Genomic DNA, 21091 nt, shown 5'->3' with positions numbered 1-21091 from the left:
TCTTGCACTGGTATTGTGAATTTCTGTGAAACTCACTCTTTTCTCCCTTAACAGGGTTGTTGGTACAGAGGAACGTATTCCTATTCCCCTCATGGATTACATCCTTAATGTGGTAAGTTAATGGCAGGGCAATCTGTGTAAAGGTGTGTGCTCTTCTGGAAAATGTGTGGGGTTACCAAATAGTCTGATGACTTGTGTTTATTTTCACTGGGGCCCTTAAAGTGCAGAGAGCAGCGGGGAAAGATGTGTAAACCTTGTTCTGTGTGATTTGCCAAAAATTAGCTAACAGTCCCTTTTTGAATATTCCCAATTTTCTGTTCATTCCCCTTTGGAATCCAAACAGGAGGAGAATGGGCTTTGTTAGGCCAGTCCAGTATTATGTTCTTTGAGTGCGTCCCAACATATTTTTTTCCCGTTACTTGCCATTTTTTTCCCATTAACTTCTCTTTTACCAATAATAATAATAATGATGTGGTGTTTTCTTTTAACTTCTGTGTGCCTCACAGGAAAAAAGGAAGAGTTTGAATTTTCCCAGAGTTATTTACCTATAAGGGGAAGCCCATTTAGCATTTGTTCTAGCCCAGTAAGCACTTCCAGACTTCCAGAGATGGTTTCTCTTTTGCTTGTGTGTTTGTTTCCCATATTTTACTTTCTTACCCTTACAAAATGCTCTGTTTAGTCTAAGTCACTTCCAGAGTTCTAGGTTTCATTTGTATTATGAGCACATTTGAAGAAAAGTATCCATTATGTTTGCTTCCAGGGGAGAGGCAACACATTATCTGTAAGAAGCACTAAATGAGCAAATTAAGAGATTAGACCTGATTCTGCCACTAATTCATGGTGTGGCCCTGAGCAAGTCATTTAACCTCTCTGTGCTTCTCAGATTATGTGACTTTAGGTGTGGCTGAAAAGATACATTGGGAAGAAGTTGTAATTCCTTATTTTCTGGATGTTTAGGGGTCATTTCATATACCTATTACTGCTTACCTGAGGTTTTGATAGTCTAGAAAATACTGATTTCATGACTATAAGGTTACCCCTGTCCTAATTCCAAGCTGGCATTTTAGTTCCAAGTGTCAGGCTCTAACTTTTTTTTTAATTTTTATTACCTAGATGAAATTTGTGGAATCTATTCTGAGCAACAATACAACCGATGACCACTGCCAGGAATTTGTGAATCAGAAAGGACTCTTGCCTTTGGTTACCATTTTGGGTCTTCCCAATCTGCCCATTGACTTTCCCACATCTGCAGCCTGTCAGGCTGTTGCAGGTGTCTGCAAATCCATATTGGTAAGAAGCATCTGGTCGAATATTTTCATTTCTTTTAGAAATCAATTTTGCAATACCTCTATATACGTGTTTTTACTGTGGTCTCTCCCCTTCAACTAAAACATAATGAAGAAATTTGTGGTTATGTACTGTAAGTGGGTTTTGTGACTAATAAATAGTGTGCCATGTTATTTCTCATTGAAAAGTCAAAGTGTTTGTTCTTTGTTCCTGAGTTTGGTATATAGTTCTAACATATGAGTTTTTTGGAAGGGAAATAAATCTCCAAGAAAGCTTTGGAAGTGGCTTTTAACACAGTCTAGTTTGTTTAGCCATGTTTTTTTTTCCTTTCTCAGGCTTGATAGTTGTGTATTTTAAGCATGATTGACCTGTAGTTCATTGCTCAAATTTTGCCCAAAAATGAAGTTGCTTTATTTTAAATAGTGCTAAAGGAGATATAACATGATATTTACCGCTTTAACCGTTTTTAAGTGTATAGTTTAATAGTGTTTAGTACATCACATTGTTGTGAAACCCATCTCCAAAACTCTCTTCCTCTTGTAAAACTGAAATTCTGCACCCATTAAACAACAACTTTCAATTCCCCTCTCCCTACCAGCCCCTGGTAACCACCATTCTACTTTCTGTCTCTGAATTTTGACTGTTCGAGGTATGTCATGTAAGTTGAATTCATGAAGTACTTGTCTTTCTATGACTGGCTTAATTTGCTTAGCATAATTTTCTCAAGATTCATCCATGTTGTAGCATATGTCAGAATTTTCTTCCTTTTTTTAAGGCTGAATAGTCCAGTGTATGTTTAAACTGCATTTTGTTTATCCATTCATTCATTGATAGACATTTTGGTTGCTTCCACTTCTTATGAATACTGCTGCTACAAACATGGGTGTGTTCTCCAGACCCTGCTTTTGTGTATGGTGAAAACACTTAAGATCTACTCTCTTAGCAAATTTCTAGTATATAATACAGTATTATTAATTATAGTCACCACACTATACATTAGATTCCCAGAACTTATTCATCTTATAACTGAAAGTTTATACCCTTTGACCAACATCTCTGCAACTTCCCCCAGCCCCTGGCAACCACCGTTCTACCCTCTGGTTCTGAGTTTGACTTGAAAGTGAGATCATACTCAAGACTCTGCTTTCGGTTATTTTGGTTATCTACCCAGAAGTAGGATTTGCTAGATCATTTGGTAGTTCTGTTTTTAATTTTTTGAGGAACTGCTATACTGTATTATTCACAACATCTCTACCGTTTCACATTCCAACCAGCAAAGCACAAGGGTTGATTTCTCTGCGTCCTCACCAATACTTGTTATTTTCTAGTTTTTTCATACTAGCCAACCTAATGGGTGTGAAATGAGATCTCGTGGTTATCGTTTGCATTTCTCTGTTGATTAGTGATGTTGAGCATCTTTTCATGTGCCTGTTGGACATCTGTATGTCTTCTTTAGAAAAATGTCTGTTCAGGGCCTTTGCCCATTTTTCTTTTCCGAAACAGTACATTTTATTTGACAACAAACTCCCCAGTTTGTCTCAGTTGTGACATATAGATGGCTTGAGATTGCTTTTTTGGTGGTCACCCATGCTGAACAAGATTTTTCAATCTTCAGAACAACCAAGGCTCAGAGATTCTGCGTGTCACTTCAGTCACAAATCCAAGTGTGTCCTCCATTCATTGGAGCATTTTGGCATAGATTCCCTTTGAGGTAGAAGGGTAGAGATGAAGCCGTTCCTCCAAGTTTAAAGAAATAAGGTGTTGCTGGCTGGTGCTTCTCAGAAGGCTGGCACATCTGTGTGTTTCTTGCCTAATTCTTCTCATTGGCCTGGAGCACCTCTTCACTTTTCTCTAGATAGCCTGGCACGTTTTTTTCCCCTCAATTGCCTGATGCTTTCCTTCTCTCATCAGCCTAGAGCTTCTGAGGAAAAGGGAGAGCCCATTTTTTAATAGGGTTGTCTGTTTTTGTTGTTGAGTTGTAAGAATCCTTAATATATTTTGGATATTAATCCCTTATCAGATAAATGATTTGCAGATTATTTTCTCCCATTCCATGAGTTGCTTTTCACTCTGTTAATAGTGTCATTTGATGTGAAAAGGGGTTTTAATTTTGATGAAATCCAGTTTGTTTTTTGTGGGGGTTTTTTTGTTGTTTAGTTTTTGCTTTTTACTTTTCATTGCCTGTGCTTTTCATGTCATACCTAAGAAATCACTGCCAAATCCGGTGTCGTGCAGCTTTTATCCTATGGCTTTTTCTAGGTGTTTTATAGTTCTAGCTCTTATATTTAGGTCTTTGATCTATTTTGAGTTAATTTTTTGTATGGTGTAAGGTAAGGTTCAGTTTCATTCTTTTGCATGTGGGTATCCAGTTTTCCCAACACTATTTGTTGAAAAGATTGTCCTTTCCCTATTGTACCCTTGTTTGGGCAACCTTGTCAAAAATCATTTGACCATATATGCAAGGGTTTTTGGGGGGGGCTCTCTGTTCTGTTGGTGTTGATGTCTATCTTTATGCCAGTACTACACTTTTGATTACTGTAGCTTTGTGGTAAGTTTGAAAATCTGGGGATGTGAGACCTCTAACTTTGTTCTCTTTTAAGATAGCTATATCTATTTGGGGTCCCTAGAGATTCTGTATGAATTTTAAGAGAGATATTTCTGTTTCTGCAAAAAAAAAAAAAAAAAAAAGCCATTGGGATTTTTATAGGAATTGGATTAAATCTGTGAAGCTTATTTATTAGCTGAGTTGTGCAGTGATAAGTAATTTCTGGAAAGATCCATAACTGTGACATCTGCATTTGATATTTTATTCTGCTTTTCTTTTTGCAAATATTTAATTAAGTGCTATTTATGAGAGAGAGGGGGGAAAGGGCTGCTCCATCTTTATCCTACCTGTAAGATACTGTGTGAGGGTGGATAGATTTATTTAAAGCCATAGGAAAGGCACATAAGTTCTCCTATCTTTGAATGGCAAGTGATAGTGTTCACTGTCAAGATTTTTCTTCTTACTCAGAAAGAAATTGCAGGGGCCATATAATCCTTGAGTTGTCTCCAAAATAAGAAAATGCCTAGCTGATGCCTATCCTAGAATTGTCTCTTATTGTGGTAAGAAAAAAACATTTGTAATAGTGGTTCATTTCCATGCTTTGGAACCTTGCCTAACATTGCTCCCTGTTGTGCAAAATTTGGAATTAATCTTACAGCATGGAGTCCTTGCTGTAACAGTAGTCCAGTTTGGCCATCACAATCTTTTAAATTTGATTGGCCTACCACCTTTGAAAGCCTCTCATTCAAGAGAAGTAATGTGTTGCTCTAAAAGGCGTTTAGGTATGTCATACCTTCATTCATGTTTTGGCTCCACCATTTACCAGGTGCAAGACCATGGCCAGGTCTGAAATTCGTGAGACTTGTCTTCCACTTCTTTCATTGTGACTATTAATACATGCATATGAAGTTCATTGTACATTAATGATTTAATTATTCTTCTTATTTCAGACACTGTCACATGAACCCAAAGTCCTTCAGGAGGGTCTCCTTCAGTTGGACTCCATTCTTTCCTCCTTGGAGCCCTTACACCGCCCAATAGAATCCCCTGGGGGCTCAGTGTTGTTGCGAGAACTGGCTTGTGCTGGCAATGTCGCTGATGCTACCCTCTCAGCTCAAGCCACACCTCTACTGCATGCACTCACTGCTGCCCACGCCTACATCATGATGTTTGTTCATACTTGTAGAGTTGGACAGGTAAGAATTATGTTAGGTGTGAACATGTTGGTTTAAAGTCGGTAAAATACCTAGGGCGTGTACGTGGCATCATAGTATACTTAGAAGCAGTTCTACCTAGGCGAGCTGCTGAAAGAACAGTTTTAGGGTGAGTTCTTTTGGGTGGATGACTTAAGTTTATGCTTCAAGTTGCTGTCTAGTTTCACTTCCCCGTAGTATTTTGTTCATTGGAAGTTGGGTGACCATATAACTTGTTTTGTGAACTGGACCTTCTTGAGAGTGAAAGAGGTTGAGATAAATACAGGTATTAATAGATCTGTAGCATCCATATAGGCCTTAAGGATGTATAGTCACCCCTTTTCGCAGACAAGCCTCAACTGGGTGCTCATCTGACCGTGTTACTTCCTAATCTTTCTACAAATGCCTGTAGGCTTGATAATAAGATGGCAAGAAGGAAATTTGACCACAGAACATTTAAGTTAATGGTGATTAACAGATTACTAAAGATTTCCTAAATATCAAACCCTATGTTTGCAGTCCATGTGAGGGTCCTCTTATGGTTCCAGAAAGTTGAAGTTTGAGGGCGGGGGGGTTTGTTTATTTGTTTTTTGAGTACTCACAGTTCTGCCACCCTTAGTTGTCAAGTAATCAAGTCTAAAGATTATTGATGTCGTATTTTTAGCAGCTCTGTTTTATGCTGTTGAGCTAGGAGTGTGTTCTTTGGATCAAATTAAATGAAAAGCACAATTATAAACTATTTAGAAAATAATTAAATTACATAGAAAAGCTTTAGGGACTGATTTGATTGATTGATTGATTGATTGAAATAAAGAAATAAACAGGAAATAACAAGCCCCTTCACCATCTAAAAAAATTAGGAAGCTGTCAATGAGTCTATAAAACTGTTTCTTCCATTTAGAAGAACAGAGTTGCCTATGACTCCTGTTTTTCACTTTACAAAGAAGAAATGAGAAGGGATGTTAGAGACAGATTGTAAATATTGTAAGAGAATACCTTCTGGAACTATGATCTCTTAAGTGTGGAAATTTTGATGAAGTACACAACTCTGAGAATAGTAAGGAAGGAAAAATAGAATCCCTTATCCTTTGTAAATAGCTAACAGTTGATTTTTGAATATAAATGTTCAGAGGGCATCCCAAAGATCACCTTTTTTACTTTGGCTACAGAGTGAAATTCGTTCCATCTCCGTAAACCAGTGGGGCTCTCAGTTGGGTCTGAGTGTTCTGAGCAAGCTGAGCCAGTTATACTGTTCCCTGGTGTGGGAAAGCACTGTCCTTCTCTCCCTGTGTACCCCAAACAGGTAAGGAAATGGTCATCTCTTTTACTATCTCTGTTGTCTTTCCTAACAGAAAAACTAAGCTTAGTGAGCCTGGGGCGTTGCTTTGGTCAAGGATTGAAAGGTAAAAAGTTCAGAGGCCTCCTTGCCTGTCTCAGTTCATTCGGGCTGCTATAACAAAATCCACAGATTGGGTCCTTATAAACAACAGAATTTTATTGCTCAGAGTTCTGGAGGCTGGAAGTCTGCATGGTTGGATGAGGGCTGTCTTCCACATTGCAGACTTCTCATTGTATCCTCACATGGCAAAAGGGACTAGGAATCTCTCTGGAGCCTCTTTTATAAGGCACTAGTTCCATTCATGAGGGTTCTACTCTTAAGACTTAAGCACCTACCACAGACCTTACTACTAATACATCTCATCAGACATTAGGATTTCAACATTTGAATTTTGAGGAGACACAACATTTAACCAATAGCATTGTCCTTCCCACTTATCAGCCAAAGGACTTCCTTACGAATGTGTCATCTTTGACCTGATATCTCAGTTATGCTGTGTCAGCATGGTGGGTGTTTACAGTTTGGTCCTGTTGTTAGCCAGATATAAAGAGTTGAGTTGGAAGCCTGTTGAGTACTACCTCAGGAATTCCGTCATTGCAGGTGTTTTATTAGGTTAACTTACCTGCTTGCTATAGGAGGGGGATAGTGTCAGCCAAGCAGGTCAGAGACCAAGCACAACATTAAAAAGATGAGTTATCAGAGGTTTTTTTGCTCACTGTTTCTCTTCTTGCAGCCTGCCATCTGGGTGTGAATTTGGTCAGGCGGACATGCAGAAACTGGTTCCAAAGGATGAGAAGGCAGGTACGACCCAGGGCGGAAAAAGATCAGGTAACTCCAAGAAACTAAAATCCTAGCCATTAATTCTCTTAAGTTCTGTCTGTCTCTGTCTTTATAGGTCTATTGTGAAATTTTAGTAGGTCTATCATCTGTAGTCCTCAGTTTTTTCCATTCATTAATTTTTAATTATTTATTTTAAAATTAAACTATTTTCAGTTATTTTTTCTATTAAAAAATACATACCCACAATGATAAAAATTAGAAAATGTAGTAGAAAGAAGAATCCCCCATATTTATACCACAAAAAATATTTTGGAAGTATCTGCTAATCTTTTTCCCTGAAGGTATGTTTTATTAACATAGTTGTGATTATCTTAGACATAATATTTTACAGGTCTCTTTTCACTTAGTATTAAGTGCCATGTAAAGGTACCATGAATTAACCCTTCCCTGTTAAGTTTCTAATGTACTATTTTGAAAACTGAACATCTTTGTATGTAGTGTTTTGAGAATGTAAGATTGATTCTTAGAAATTACAGTAACAAAGATTATGGTGGGTCTTTAATTTTTTGTATGCTTATTTTTCAGAAGCTTAATTTCTTACGTTAAAATGGTAAATGACTATTCTAAGTGGCTGTGGAGCACTTTTAGACCCACACTGTCCAATATGGTAGCCACCAGCCACGTGTAATGTGGCTACTTTACATTACTACTTGTAATGTGGCTAGTACAACTAAAAGACTGAATTTTCGTTCTTTGCTCCCTTGCTCCCTCCTTCCTTCCTCCTGTCCTTGTGCGCGCTGCCTCACACTCCCCCCACCTCCACCCCCTCCACCCCCGTCTGTCTGTCTGTCTCTCTTTCTTTCTCTCTCTCTCCCCTCGTGTTAAGTGGAGGGTGTTATGGGTTGAATTGTGTGCCTGCCCCCAAAAATTATATGTTGGAGTACTAACCCCCAGCACCTCAGAATGTGACCTTATTTGGAAATAGGGTTGTTGAAGATGTACGTAAGATGAAGTCATAGGTTGGATGGAGAAAACTGAATTTTTAATTTTTATTAATTTTGTTGTTGTTGTTTGTTGTGGGGTTTTTGTGTGTGTGTGTGTGTGTGGTACGCGGTCCTCTCACTGCTGTGGCCTCTCCCGTTGTGGAGCACAGGCTCCGGACGCGCAGGCTCAGCGGCCATGGCTCATGGGCCTAGCCGCTTCCGCAGCATGTGGGATCCTCCAGGACTGGGGCACCAACCCGTGTCCCCTGCATCAGCAGGCGGACTCTCAACCACTGCGCCACCAGGGAAGCCCCTATTAATTTAAATATAACAACTATTAACTCTGTTCAGTTGTTGGAGGACTTTTAAGTATGTTTGGAAAACTTGGGTATGTGAATCTTTTTTTCCCCAGTAAATTATATGAAATAAATATAGATCAATTAATGAAAACTTAATGTCTGTATTGAGATGCTCTGTAAGCATAACAATGATACCTGTTTTTTTAAATATTTAATATAAAAATGTATGCTCAGTCATTTTTATATTTGATTACATGTTAAAATAATTTTTATTATATTGGGTTAAATGGTGTATTAAAAATTATAGCTGTTTTTTACTTTTTAAGTGGTTACTAGATATTTTTTAATTACATATGTGGTTCACATTATATTTCTGTTGGACAATGCTGTTTTTTTGTTTTGTTTTGTTTTTTTCACAGTTATACTCCTTTATTTATATTTTACTGTAGCTGCTTTTTGGCTACAGTGACTGAACTGAGTAGAAACAACAGACATCATATGGCGAATCTAAAATATTTACTCTCTGGTCCTTTACACAAGTTTGCCAACCCCTGCTCTAGAAAAGCGGGAAAAAAATTTTTTTTGAAACTCGTATGCTGGGATTTATACTTTTAAAACAGTTAAACTTTTAGAGAATTTTTTCCCTTGAAACAAACTTTAGGTAGAAGTAAATATGTTACATTACTCTCAGTAATCTCAGTTAGAATAAACACTAATTCACAATTATTCCTGCACTGAGGAAGGGAATCCACCTGCAGATTTTTTTATTTTCATCTAAGAAATAATCACAAATTAGTTTAACTAAAACCTAGCACCCACCTGAATTAGCATCAACTGCAAAAACTGCTAGATATTTCTGAGCCTCAAAATAGGACATTGTAAGCCATAAAAGTATTTACTTTATTTTTTTACATCTTTATTGGAGATAATGCCATTTTATAAAATAGCTTTTATGTTATATTACAATAGAAGTTGCAAATTGCAGTAAGCAGAAATTATATTGGGTGGGCCAAAAAGTGCCTTCGTTTTTTGTTTTAAGTAAAAATAAAAGACATTTTTCATTTTCACCAAGAACTTTTTTGAACAACATATTCACCCTTTTGTTCCACTACCTTCTGCCATTTTTCACTCAACTTCATAATTCCATCTTCCCAAAACTTTTTATCTTTTTGAGCAAAGAACTTATTCCAGGTGCCTTTTACAGTCTTCCAGGAAATTGAAATTTTTTCCATTAAGAGGATTTTGTAAAGACCGAAATAAATGGAAATCCGAAGGTGCAATGTCTGGTGAATACGGCAGATGAATCAGAACTTCCCAGCCAAGCTGTAACAGTTTTTATCTGGTCATCAAAGAAACATATGGTCTTGGATTACACTGATGGAAGATTATGCGTTTTCTGTTGACTAATTCTGGACACTTTTCATCGAGTGCCACTTTCAGTTGGTCTAATTGGGAGCAGTACTTGTTGGAATCAATCATTTGGTTTTCCAGAAGGAGCTCATAATAGAGCACTCCCTTCCAATCCCACCATATACACATCACCTTCTTTGGATGAAGACTGGTCTTTGGTGTGGTTGGTTGTGGTTCATTTCGCTTGCCCCACGATCTCTTCCGTCCCACATTATTGTACAATATCCACTTACATCACCCGTCACAATTTGTTTAAAAACGGAACATTTTTGTTACATTTAAGTAGAGAATCGCATGCAGAAATACAGTCAAGAATTGTTTTTTTCGCTTAACTTACGTGGAACCCAAACATCAAAGCGATTCACGTAACCAGGCTGGTGCCAGTGAATGTCAGTGCTTGATTTGGGTATTTTGAGTATGTTGGCTATCTCCCGCATGATATAACGTTGATTGTTCTCAGTTAATATCTCGGTTTGATCGCTGTCAACTTCAACTGGTCTGCCCGACTGTGGAGCATCGTCCAGTGAGAAAACTCCAACATGAAACTTCGCAAACCACTTTTGGCACGTTCAGTCAGTCACAGCACCTTCTCCATACACCGCACAAGTCGTTTTGTGCATTTCAGTTGCGTTTTTACCTTTCTTGAAATAATAAAGCATAATATGCTGAAAATGTTGCTTTTTCCCCCTCCCATCTTTAATATTAAAATGGCTACACAGAAATTCACCAATTTTGATGTCTTCTTTTAAATGCGTGCTGATATGACAGCTGTCACATAAAATCTAACAAAATTGTTTTGAAGGAAGTTAAAGACAAGTTAAGTGCTACTAGAGCCATCTTATGGGGAAAAACGAACGAACCTTTTGGCCCAGCCAGTACAATCTTCTGACCGTAATGCAGCAAACCTAAAATTAATAAAAGTAGCTTTTCTAGAAAGTTTTTTTCTCCTATACTCTGCATCAAGGAGAAAATGAATTTGATAAACTATTAAGAAAACTGAAGATAATTCTGTGTATAAAAACCTATCACAAAGATAAACCCATGCACATATGGTCATCTTATCTTTGATAAAGGAGGCAAGAATATACAGTGAAGAAAAGACAGTCTCTTCAATAAGTGGTGCTGGGAAAACTGGACAGCTACATGGAGAAGAATGAAATTAGAACACTCCCTAACACCATACACAAAAATAAACTCAAAATGGATTAAAGACCTAAATGAAAGGCCAGACACTATAAAACTCTTAGAGGAAAACATAGGCAGAACACTCTATGACATAAATCACAGCAAGATCCTTTTTGACCCCACCTCCTAGAGAAATGGAAATAAAAACAAAAACACATGGGACTTAATGAAAGTTAAAAGCTTTTGCATAGCAAAGGAGAACCATAAACAAGACGAAAAGACAACCCTCAGAATGGGAGAAAATACTTGCAAACGAAGCAACTGACAAAGGATTAATCTCCAAAATATACAAGCAGCTCATGCAGCTCAATTTCCAGAAAACACAGATTGCCAACAAACACATGAAAGAATGCTCAACATCATTAATCATTAGAGAAATGCAAATCAAAATTACAATGAGGTATCACCTCACACCAGTCAGAATGGCCATCATCAAAAAATCTACAAACAGGGCCTCCCTGGTGGCGCAGTGGTTGAGAGTCCGCCTGCTGATGCAGGGGACACGGGTTCGTGCCCTGGTCCAGGAAGATCCCACATGCCGCGGAGCGGCTGGGCCCGTGAGCCATGACCGCTGAGCCTGTGCGTCCGGAGCCTGTGCTCTGCAACGGGAGAGGCCACAACAGTGAGAGGCCCGTGTACCGCAAAAGAAAAAAAAATCTACAAACAATAAATGCTGGAGAGGATGTGGAGAAAAGGGAACCCTCTTGCAGTGTTGGTGGGAATGTAAATTGATACAGCCACTATGGAGAACAGTATGGAAGTTCCTTAAAAAACTAAAAATAGAACTACCATGTGACCCAGCAATCCCACTACGGGGCATTTACCTTGAGAAAACCGTAATTCAAAAAGAGTCATGTACAACAGTGTTCATTGCAGCTCTATTTACAATAGCCAGGACATGGAAGCAACCTAAGTGTTCATCGACAGATGAATGGATAAAGAAGATGTGGCACATATATACAGTGGAATATTACTCAGGCATAAAAAGAAACGAAACTGGGTTATTTGTAGTAAGGTGGGTGGACCTAGAGACTGTCATACAGAGTGAAGTAAGTCAGAAAGAGCAAAACAAATACCGTATGCTAACACATATATATAGAATCTAAAAAAAAAAAAATGGTCCTGAAGAACCTAGGGGCAGGACAGGAATAAAAACACTGACGTAGAGAATGGGCTTGAGGACGGGGAGGGGGAAGGGTAAGCTGGGATGAACTGAGAGAGCGGCATTGACATATACGCACTACCAAATAGATAGCTGGTGGGAAGCAGCCACATAGCACAGGGAGATCAGCTCGGTGCTTTGTGTTCCACCTAGAGGGGTGGGATAGGGAAGGTGGGAGGGAGACACAAGAGGGAAGAGATATGGGGATATATGTATATGTATAGCTGATTCACTTTGTTATACAGCAGAAACTAACACAACATTGTTAAGCAATTACACTCCAATAAAGATATTTTTTTAAAGAAAACCTATCAGATATACTGTATGCTAACACATATATATGGAATCTAAGGGGAAAAAAGGTCATGAGGAACCTAGGGGTAAGACGGGAATAAAGACACAGACCTACTAGAGTGTGGACTTGAGGATATGGGGAGGAGGAAGGGTAAGCTGTGACAAAGTGAGAGAGTGGCATGGACATATATACACTACCAAACCTAAAATAGATAGCTGGTGGGAAGCAGCCGCATAGCACAGGGAGATCAGCTTGGTGGTTTGTGACCACCTAGAGGCGTGGGATAGGGAGGGTGGGAGGGAGGGAGACACAAAAGGGAAGAGATATGGGAACATATGTATATGTATAACTGATTCACTTTGTTATAAAGCAGAAACTTACACACCATTGTAAAGCAATTATACTCCAATAAAGATGTTTTTAAAAAAGATATGCTTAAAAATTGTATTGAGATTGCTAAAGATAGAGAAAATGATAAGGAACTAATAAAGCAGACATGAGTTTTGAAACAACAAATAAGGATTTATATGACAGCTAATTATTGTATTGTGGAGGAAGGGGACAGAATTAATAAAATATACACGAAAATGGACGAAACCAAATGTTAGAATCTCAAATTTTGTCAAAGTCTTAAATATACCAACTTTAAGTCAAGGAAATAATAAAATAATTTACTAAAAACCAAGAACAAAATTAGACTCACAGTCAAAGAATTGCCCCACATAACAATTTAGATATATTTTTCCCCAGCAGTTTCTTTCACACATTTAACAAAGGTATCTTCATTTCCACATAGTTTTTCCAGAATATTGCAAAGAAAATTTGGTGTGTTTTATAGTTTGCCTAATGCTGTTTCTTAGATCAAGAGCACACCCCCCCACAAAAGACTCATCTCACATTCATATACAAAAATCTTAAATTCTAGGAAATATATTTCTCCAGTGGTGATATGTGATGTCCAAATTGAGTTTATTAACGAGCTCTAAAATTCTACCTGGGTATGCGCCTTGAGTGCATGGGGTCACCACACACACTGCAGTTTATGTGAAGTTTCTGGGTCATGCAGTGTGCCTACAGTCTTCCATGGTAGCCCTTGAAAGTTAAGACTTTTAACATGCTCTCATTGGAAGATGTCAGTGTTAGCTACTTAGAAGGACTCCAGGGAAAGAAGTACAGTTTTGTGTTTTTTTCTTTTCAGATTTAGGAAGTTGTGGACATTTAAAGAGTAACAAGCACTATAGGTAGCTCTTTCTTCTGACTCTTCAGAACAAGGAACCAGGTGAGTGCTGGCTCAACATGGTCTTATTGCTCCCCTCTTATGTCTACAGATGGGGAACAGGATGGAACCACTGGAAGTATGGATGCTTCTACCCAGGGCTTGTTGGAAGGCATTGGGCTTGATGGTGATACGCTGGCTCCTATGGAGACAGATGAACCTACTGCTTCAGACTCTAAGGGCAAATCTAAAATTACACCTGCCATGGCTGCCAGAATCAAGCAAATCAAGCCGTTATTGTCAGGTGAGTGATTCTCTTCCTTCTGCTCCCTTTTAGAGCCTGGTATGGCTGTATTGTTTCTTTTAAGGAAGTTTTAAACTTGGTGGCTCATTTTCAGGTGTCTGCCATGTGACAGGCTCTGTACTAACTGTTAGGGATACAGAGATGAGAGAATCACTTTCTGAAAGCCAAGTCTACCCCTCCTTTTCTTCCTGCTCACTCTTCTACTACTGCAAATGACCTCTGCTCCTACCGTTTCCCTGAAATGTCTCACCAAGGTATCTGTAACCTCCTTGTTGCTAAGTCCATTGGATACTTTTCAGTCCACTTCTCAGTTTTCCACAGCATGATGGTTGACCTATCACCTCCTTCTCAGAATACTATTTTCTTGGCTTTTGTGGTATTAATATTAAGCCCTCCTGCTTTCCTGTTACCTGTCTGGCTACGGCACTCAGTCTCCTTTTCCTTTTTCTGTCCCTCAAATGTAGCTGGCAAGTGACATAGTTGATTTGTGTTTTAGTAGTTACTTTGCCAGCTCTGTGGAGACTACAGTAATATGATGCAAGACCACACTAAAGATGTGCACTGGGGACTTCTCTGGCGGTCCAGTGGTTGAGACTCTGCACTTCCACTGTGGGGGGTGAGGGTTCAATCCCTGGTCAGGGAACTAGGATTCCACGTGCTGTGTGGTGCAACCACAACAGTGAATAAAGATGTGCACTGATCTGTCTTTGCCATCGTTTGCCCCTTAATGTAAAATCAGTGGGGAACCTATTTTCTATGTTCTGTACCTCTACCAATTTTGTACATTTGCCACTTTCTGACACCTTAATGTGAAGGAAAATGTAGACAACTCCTGGGAATTGGGGGCTCTGCCCAAAAGCAAGCAAAACTTGGCCTTTGGTGTTTCCATTTGGTATTTTAAACCCCCTTGAATTTTATGTTCTGTTTTAATTTGTTTAATTCTGCTCCTTTGTTTTAATATGAAAGTCTACTGCCACTTTCCCCAAATTGAAGGAAAACTGACCATCCAAGAAGATGCTAATGTTTATTTCCCCTTTCTTTGTTAGACCTCTGTGACCTTGGCACATTCTGGGGTTTCTTTGTGGGCCCAGCCCATGCTTTTGATGTCTGTTTCTCTGTGGTTACTGGCCTTTTGTTTTTCTCTTTTATCCTTGCTGACTACCTTTGAGCCACTTTGTTGTCTATTCACCTGAAAACGGTGGTGGAAAAGTACAAACTTAATGTGTACATGCATTAGGCTTTCAGAGTCTAGGCCCACCCAACCTCCAGCCAGGCAGTGCGAGTAATCTGTAGCCTGATCCCTCATTAGGATTGGGAGATCCTAATTTGGGTGGATTGGGAAAAAGAAAAGACCTGTTCCTGTCTTCTTATGCTGTATATCTCAGAGCTTACTGAGTTTGGGGGGTACGATATGTGGCACCAGCTCAAGTGGAGCCTATTTTTTTTTTACAGTGGGTTCATATATACATGTGTATAATTAAGAGATGTGCTTTGATTCAAACCTGGATCGTGATGAAATAATGTTTATTTCAGACATGCTGTGACAGCATTTTCATTTGTGATTTTAAGAGTAATAAATATTCACTATAGAAAAAGTACAGAGAAATGTTTTAAGAAAAGCAAGGAAATTACCCAAATATAATGTGTTTAGATATATTTTCTTTCCCTTTTTCTGTACATCTCCTTTTACATGTTTATATTTGGATTCTGCTTTTTTGGTTCAGCAATATATACCAAAAAGCATCCTACAAAGATGAAAATTTGAAATACTTGTAATCTACCTAACACCTTACAAGATTTTTATAAGAAGGCCACTTTTTAAATTTTTATGCTTTTCCTAACAATCTTTTTTCCTTTGGGGACCATACATTTAATGTTGTGATGAGACGTTACTAGTATATATGTGATGTTCTTTTCTGGTCTAAGTTGTTAGCATTTTTGCCATTTTTAAAGTTCTCTGTAGGCATTTTAAGTGACTCCATAATTCAATACATAGATATATCATTTACTTAAATAGTTCATATTGTGTATTGCTTTCTACAAAGGTGGTTTCAGTTTATATCTCCTAACAGTGTGAGTGCTTATCTTGTTTGTCTTTCATATTTATTATATATTGAATGCCAACATACTTCTCTGTCTCCTGCCTTCAAAAGAGGCATTTATTCCCTGCGAAGCTTCCTTTTCAGATATCATATGTAGAGACAAGTCCAGGTGTTTCATAGAATGTTTGAGTGGGAGGGAGTAGTCAGTCATTAAAATGTATTAACAGTAATGTGTCTGTTATAATGAAACCATTCTGAAAGTACTGTACAGCCTTATTCTGACTTTTGGGTTCCAGCTTCCTCTCGATTAGGCAGAGCACTGGCTGAGTTATTTGGGCTCCTTGTTAAACTTTGTGTGGGGTCTCCTGTCCGCCAGAGAAGGAGCCATCATGCTGCCAGCACCACCACAGCACCAACACCCGCTGCTCGATCAACGGCCTCAGCTCTCACTAAGCTCCTCACAAAGGGCTTATCTTGGCAGCCTCCACCATATACGCCTACTCCACGCTTCAGGTGAGGTTCCGCTTGAGATGCAGAATCTAATTGGTTCCTTCTCCACTTGAATGCAGAGTGAGCCACTGAATTAGAGGACTTGGAGGTCCCTTGTTTTACTCTTAAATGTGTACCCCAAATACTGTTTAAGCTACTTGTTTTGGTTCTGCCTAGTCTAAAATATAGAGATTTAAAAAGCATTTGTAGTCAAACTGCATTCAGCTAGTCACCCAGTGCAATGTTCAGTTTTACTCTTGGCTTTTACTTGATTTTCCCATTGCTTCTGTGTCTGCCTCAGAGAAGGTTAACTTTTTGCTTTTTCCCTCTTCCAGGCTGACATTCTTCATCTGTTCAGTTGGTTTTACATCCCCAATGCTGTTTGATGAGAGGAAGTATCCCTACCACCTCATGCTGCAGAAATTTCTCTGCTCTGGAGGCCACAATGCTCTTTTTGAGTAAGGATCATGTTGCTTTACAGAGAAGCATTGTTTGGAGTTTGGTCTTTTCTGTGTACCTTAGCAGCCCACAACTTTCTAAGCCGCCTATCCTGTGACAGTGAGATACATAGAGACAGCCATTGGGTATACCCTTTCACGTTTCAGGAACTAACTGTATTTATCTCCATCTTCCTGGAGGGTGGGATTCAGCCTGTCCTAGGAATGTTTGTAAGGGTCTCTGTTTTTCTTCATTTGGCTTGTAATGTCTGGTACATATTTTTCTAATAGACTTGTCCTTTTCTGCTGTTTCTCTGAATATGATCATTTTTCTGCTTCTTTTGGTCAGAAGATTCTAAGCTAAGTTTCACTTTGGTGTTTTTGTTTGTTTTGGCTTTAAAAGTAAAGCTAGGGCTTCCCTGGTGGCGCAGTGGTTGAGAATCCGCCTGCCAATGCAGGGGACACGGGTTCGTGCCCCGGTCCGGGAAGATCCCACATGCCGCGGAGCAGCTAGGCCCGTGAGCTATGGCCGCTGAGCCTGCGCGTCCGGAGCCTGTGCTCCGCAACGGGAGAGGCCACAACAGTGAGAGGCCCGCGTACCACAAAAAAAAAAAAAAAAAAAAAAAGTAAAGCTAGAAGTGGTAGTAATTTCACCATATATGCGTATAACAAATATATGTCAATAATATATCAATAAAGCTGGAATAAAAACCCAAATAAAAGGTAAAGCTCTGTGTTCAACATCTTGTAATTACCTATAATGAAAAAGAATTTTATATACATATATATATATATGTATGTATATATATAAAACTGAATTGCTGTATACCAGAAACTAACACAACATTGTAAACCAGCTATATTTCAAGTAAAAAAGGCGGGGGGGGGTTGGTAAAGCTAATAAATGTTGGACAGACTGGAAGCAATAGCTCCAAGAGGAGGGACTGGGAAGCTTTTGAATGTGTCCCTTTCTCTCCCCATCCCCAATCTAAAATACTAATATTCTATCTCTATACTTTCTCTTATTTGAATTTAGAACATTCAATTGGGCTCTGTCCATGGGAGGCAAAGTTCCTGTTGCAGAGGGATTAGAACATTCAGACTTACCTGATGGCACAGGAGAATTCCTAGATGCCTGGCTAATGCTGGTGGAGAAGATGGTGAATCCCACCACGGTGCTTGAATCTCCACATTCACTGCCTGCCAAATTGCCTGGAGGTGTTCAGAACTTTCCACAATTCAGTGCCCTCCGCTTCCTTGTGGTAACTCAGAAAGTGAGTAGTCAGCATTCTAAAACCAAGAGCAATTTCTCATGCCAACTGGGTAGCTCCCACTCTGTTTTGTCCTCCTTAGTGAAACAACTCGATTGGTAGAGAACCACTGGATCCTACTCCCAGATAGGACTGCCTTGCAGAATGGGATAGAGACCACTTGATAATTTTCTGTGGTGTAAACATTTGAACTGTAAACTTCAGATTGGTACTTCCAGGTTGGGTTAAATGCCCCTTCTCTGTACTTCCTTGCCCCCCACCCAACCTCAGTAATGCCTAGGATTTTGTTGTTGGCACTGACTGTGGAAGGACCATCTCATAAGTCTTTGACTTATTCTTCCTGGGGTTTTGAATTTGAGACAAAATGATCTTTACACAGCTTTTCAAATGACTTACAGGCAGCCTTTACTTGCATCAAGAACCTGTGGAACCGGAAACCCTTGAAGGTATATGGTGGGCGAATGGCTGAGTCCATGCTGGCCATCCTGTGCCACATCCTCCGAGGAGAACCTGTCATTCGAGAGAGACTGAGCAAAGAGAAGGAGGGGTCTCGAGGAGAAGAGGATACAGGACAAGAGGAAGGTGGCTCCCGCCGGGAACCTCAAGTCAACCAGCAACAACTACAACAGGTGGGGTTCTGGCCTCACACTCCAGGACCAAGACTTTGCACCGGAGAGTATACTGCTCGTGGGGTTTCTAAGTTTCTTAATGCCTGGTCCTGTTAGGGGATAGGTTTAAATTTGTTCCCTCTTTTACTCTTTTATTTTTTTCTCTTGAGAAAGCTGGAGAACAGTTTCAGTACTCCTAATAGGTAAAGGATTTGTGTCCTCCCAAGCATATTGTTTAGTATTGGAAGTCTTTTACGTATTCTCAGTAGGCTGTGGTTGCCAGGTTCTTTGGAGGCAAACTGTCCTCAGCTACTTTCTCATTAATCTATAAAGAGAAGCAATATCGTGGCCCAGATTGATTTTCCATCAAGAGCTTTCGGAAACCTTAGTCACCTACAAAACTTTTGTTTGCATTTTTAAATTTTAAAAAATTGGAGGCTAGAAGTGTGGGGGGGGTGCACTTAGATCCTCACATTTCAGTCTCAAACAGCATTTAGCATACTCCTCTTGCAATTTGTGTGTATGTATGTGTCTTCTCTTTATATCTAGAGTCCTGTTCAAACATGTCTTCTGTATGTACATGCCACTTTTTTTATTATAATAGTTAAAAGTGCTCACTTAAAGAAAAGTTAGAAATGTAGCAAAATACTTTTTAAAGGCATTCTTAATATCACCACACAGAATAGTCATTATGTCCTTTTTTTCATCACTTAGTTCTATGCCTAATTTTTACATAGTAACATACAGTATGTAGGCTTATACCACTGTCATTAAGAAAATGGGTCTTTTTTACTTCTTAATCATTCTTTTATTGCTGGATATGTTGATTTTCTTATTATTTGATATTGTAAAGCTGTGATGTATAGTTTCTTTTTCTACAAATTTTTCTATGCATCTCATGATTATTTCCTAGTTGTAGATTTCCTGGGTCAGTTTTTCAGGCTCTTGTTCTGTTGCCAGTTTGTCTTCAAGAAAAGTGAGACCAAGTTTTGCTTCTGTGTGTGAGTCTCAGTCTTTGAATTAGAATAATCTTCCTAATGATAATAACCATCTAGGTGAATTTTCTTAAAGGATGGAATTGAGAATCACCTTGGCTCCTTGCCTCAATGTGTAGCTCTGTGTAAATGGTATGGAGGCACCAGGCAGAAAGGATCATTCACGTTATCTAACTGCCTTACCTTATAAATGTTCTCAGTTCATATGAAGTTAGGAAAACTTGCTTACATCTTAAAAGGATTCCTTTCTTTTTAAAATGCATTTGGATTTCTCTTTTACCATGGTTCTGAGATCCTGCCTTCTTTTTGTAGCTCATGGACATGGGCTTCACAAGGGAACATGCCATGGAGGCCCTGTTGAATACCAGCACCATGGAGCAGGCCACAGAGTACCTTCTAACCCACCCTCCCCCGATCATGGGAGGAGTTGTTCGGGTGAGTTGGCTCAGGGGCTCTAATCTTTCAGGGCATTGGTTTGGCTGCTGATGTGCTTTACTTCCCTGTGCCAATATTTTCTTTATATGCTAACTCTTATAGCTCTAGAATATAAGGAGCAGAAGCTTTCTGTCTCCTAGTCATGCAAATTACTGGACTTTGCAGAGGAACTCTTAAATTATGCATAATCAGAAAGTAATAGGAAGGCTCTCTTTTGTGAGATGCCAAATAGGTGGTCACATTGAAGCTCCTTTCCTATATTTAATTTTGTTGTGATTTTTCCCTCTCGTTCGCGTAAGTGACCAGGTAAGCCTAATTGAGTTTGACTCTAGAGAGCAGCATTCAGAGCCCCTTCTCTTCCTCTCTAAAGCTTGAGCACAGGATGTCTGGCTCCTTATGAGTTGTGTGTGTAGTTCCTTGGAGTGTGTGTAGTTGCCGGATTTTCTGTTGTTGCTCTTTAGGATCTGAGTATGTCCGAAGAGGATCAGATGATGAGAGCAATTGCCATGTCTCTGGGACAGGATATCCCAATGGATCAAAGGGCAGAGTCACCTGAGGTAACTAGGAAATGGGGCTTCCAAGAGGGTCTGACACATTAATCTTAGTATTTCTATGAACATTCTGCTACTACTGCAGAGTAATTGGTCGAATTAAAGTCTAAACAAAGACATGTGAATACTCATTCATCCCAACCTTGCCATCGCTAATCTACATTACATTGACCTGAAGCTTTAAGTGAAACAGATGAAGCATTAATATTTATTGTCAAATAAGAGGCCCAAAATGTCCTTGGTAGTACCCATTAGGCCAAACTTG

At 39.2% G+C, this 21091-nt stretch overlaps 1 protein-coding gene across 9 annotated transcripts in view; it reads left to right on the top strand.

Annotated features, from left to right (window-relative positions):
* The window catches only part of HUWE1 (HECT, UBA and WWE domain containing E3 ubiquitin protein ligase 1), a 144903-nt gene that overhangs the window by 74266 nt on the left and 49546 nt on the right, over positions 1 to 21091 (top strand). For all 9 annotated transcript variants that reach the window (XM_082609743.1, XM_082609742.1, XM_082609746.1 and 6 more), the window contains 12 exons: positions 55 to 112; positions 1114 to 1290; positions 4783 to 5028; positions 6195 to 6328; positions 7098 to 7192; positions 13807 to 13998; positions 16337 to 16553; positions 16865 to 16987; positions 18003 to 18240; positions 18636 to 18866; positions 20153 to 20275; positions 20737 to 20832. In XM_082609743.1, the coding sequence (XP_082465869.1) occupies positions 55 to 112; positions 1114 to 1290; positions 4783 to 5028; positions 6195 to 6328; positions 7098 to 7192; positions 13807 to 13998; positions 16337 to 16553; positions 16865 to 16987; positions 18003 to 18240; positions 18636 to 18866; positions 20153 to 20275; positions 20737 to 20832 (1930 nt within the window). The remainder of the gene's footprint in view (positions 1 to 54; positions 113 to 1113; positions 1291 to 4782; positions 5029 to 6194; positions 6329 to 7097; positions 7193 to 13806; positions 13999 to 16336; positions 16554 to 16864; positions 16988 to 18002; positions 18241 to 18635; positions 18867 to 20152; positions 20276 to 20736; positions 20833 to 21091) is intronic.

Source organism: Mesoplodon mirus (assembly GCF_964341445.2).
Source record: "Mesoplodon mirus genome assembly, chromosome: X".
Classification (NCBI taxonomy): domain Eukaryota; kingdom Metazoa; phylum Chordata; class Mammalia; order Artiodactyla; family Ziphiidae; genus Mesoplodon; species Mesoplodon mirus.
Note: the sequence above shows the minus strand (reverse complement) of the source record. Positions and strands in the feature narration are given on the sequence as shown.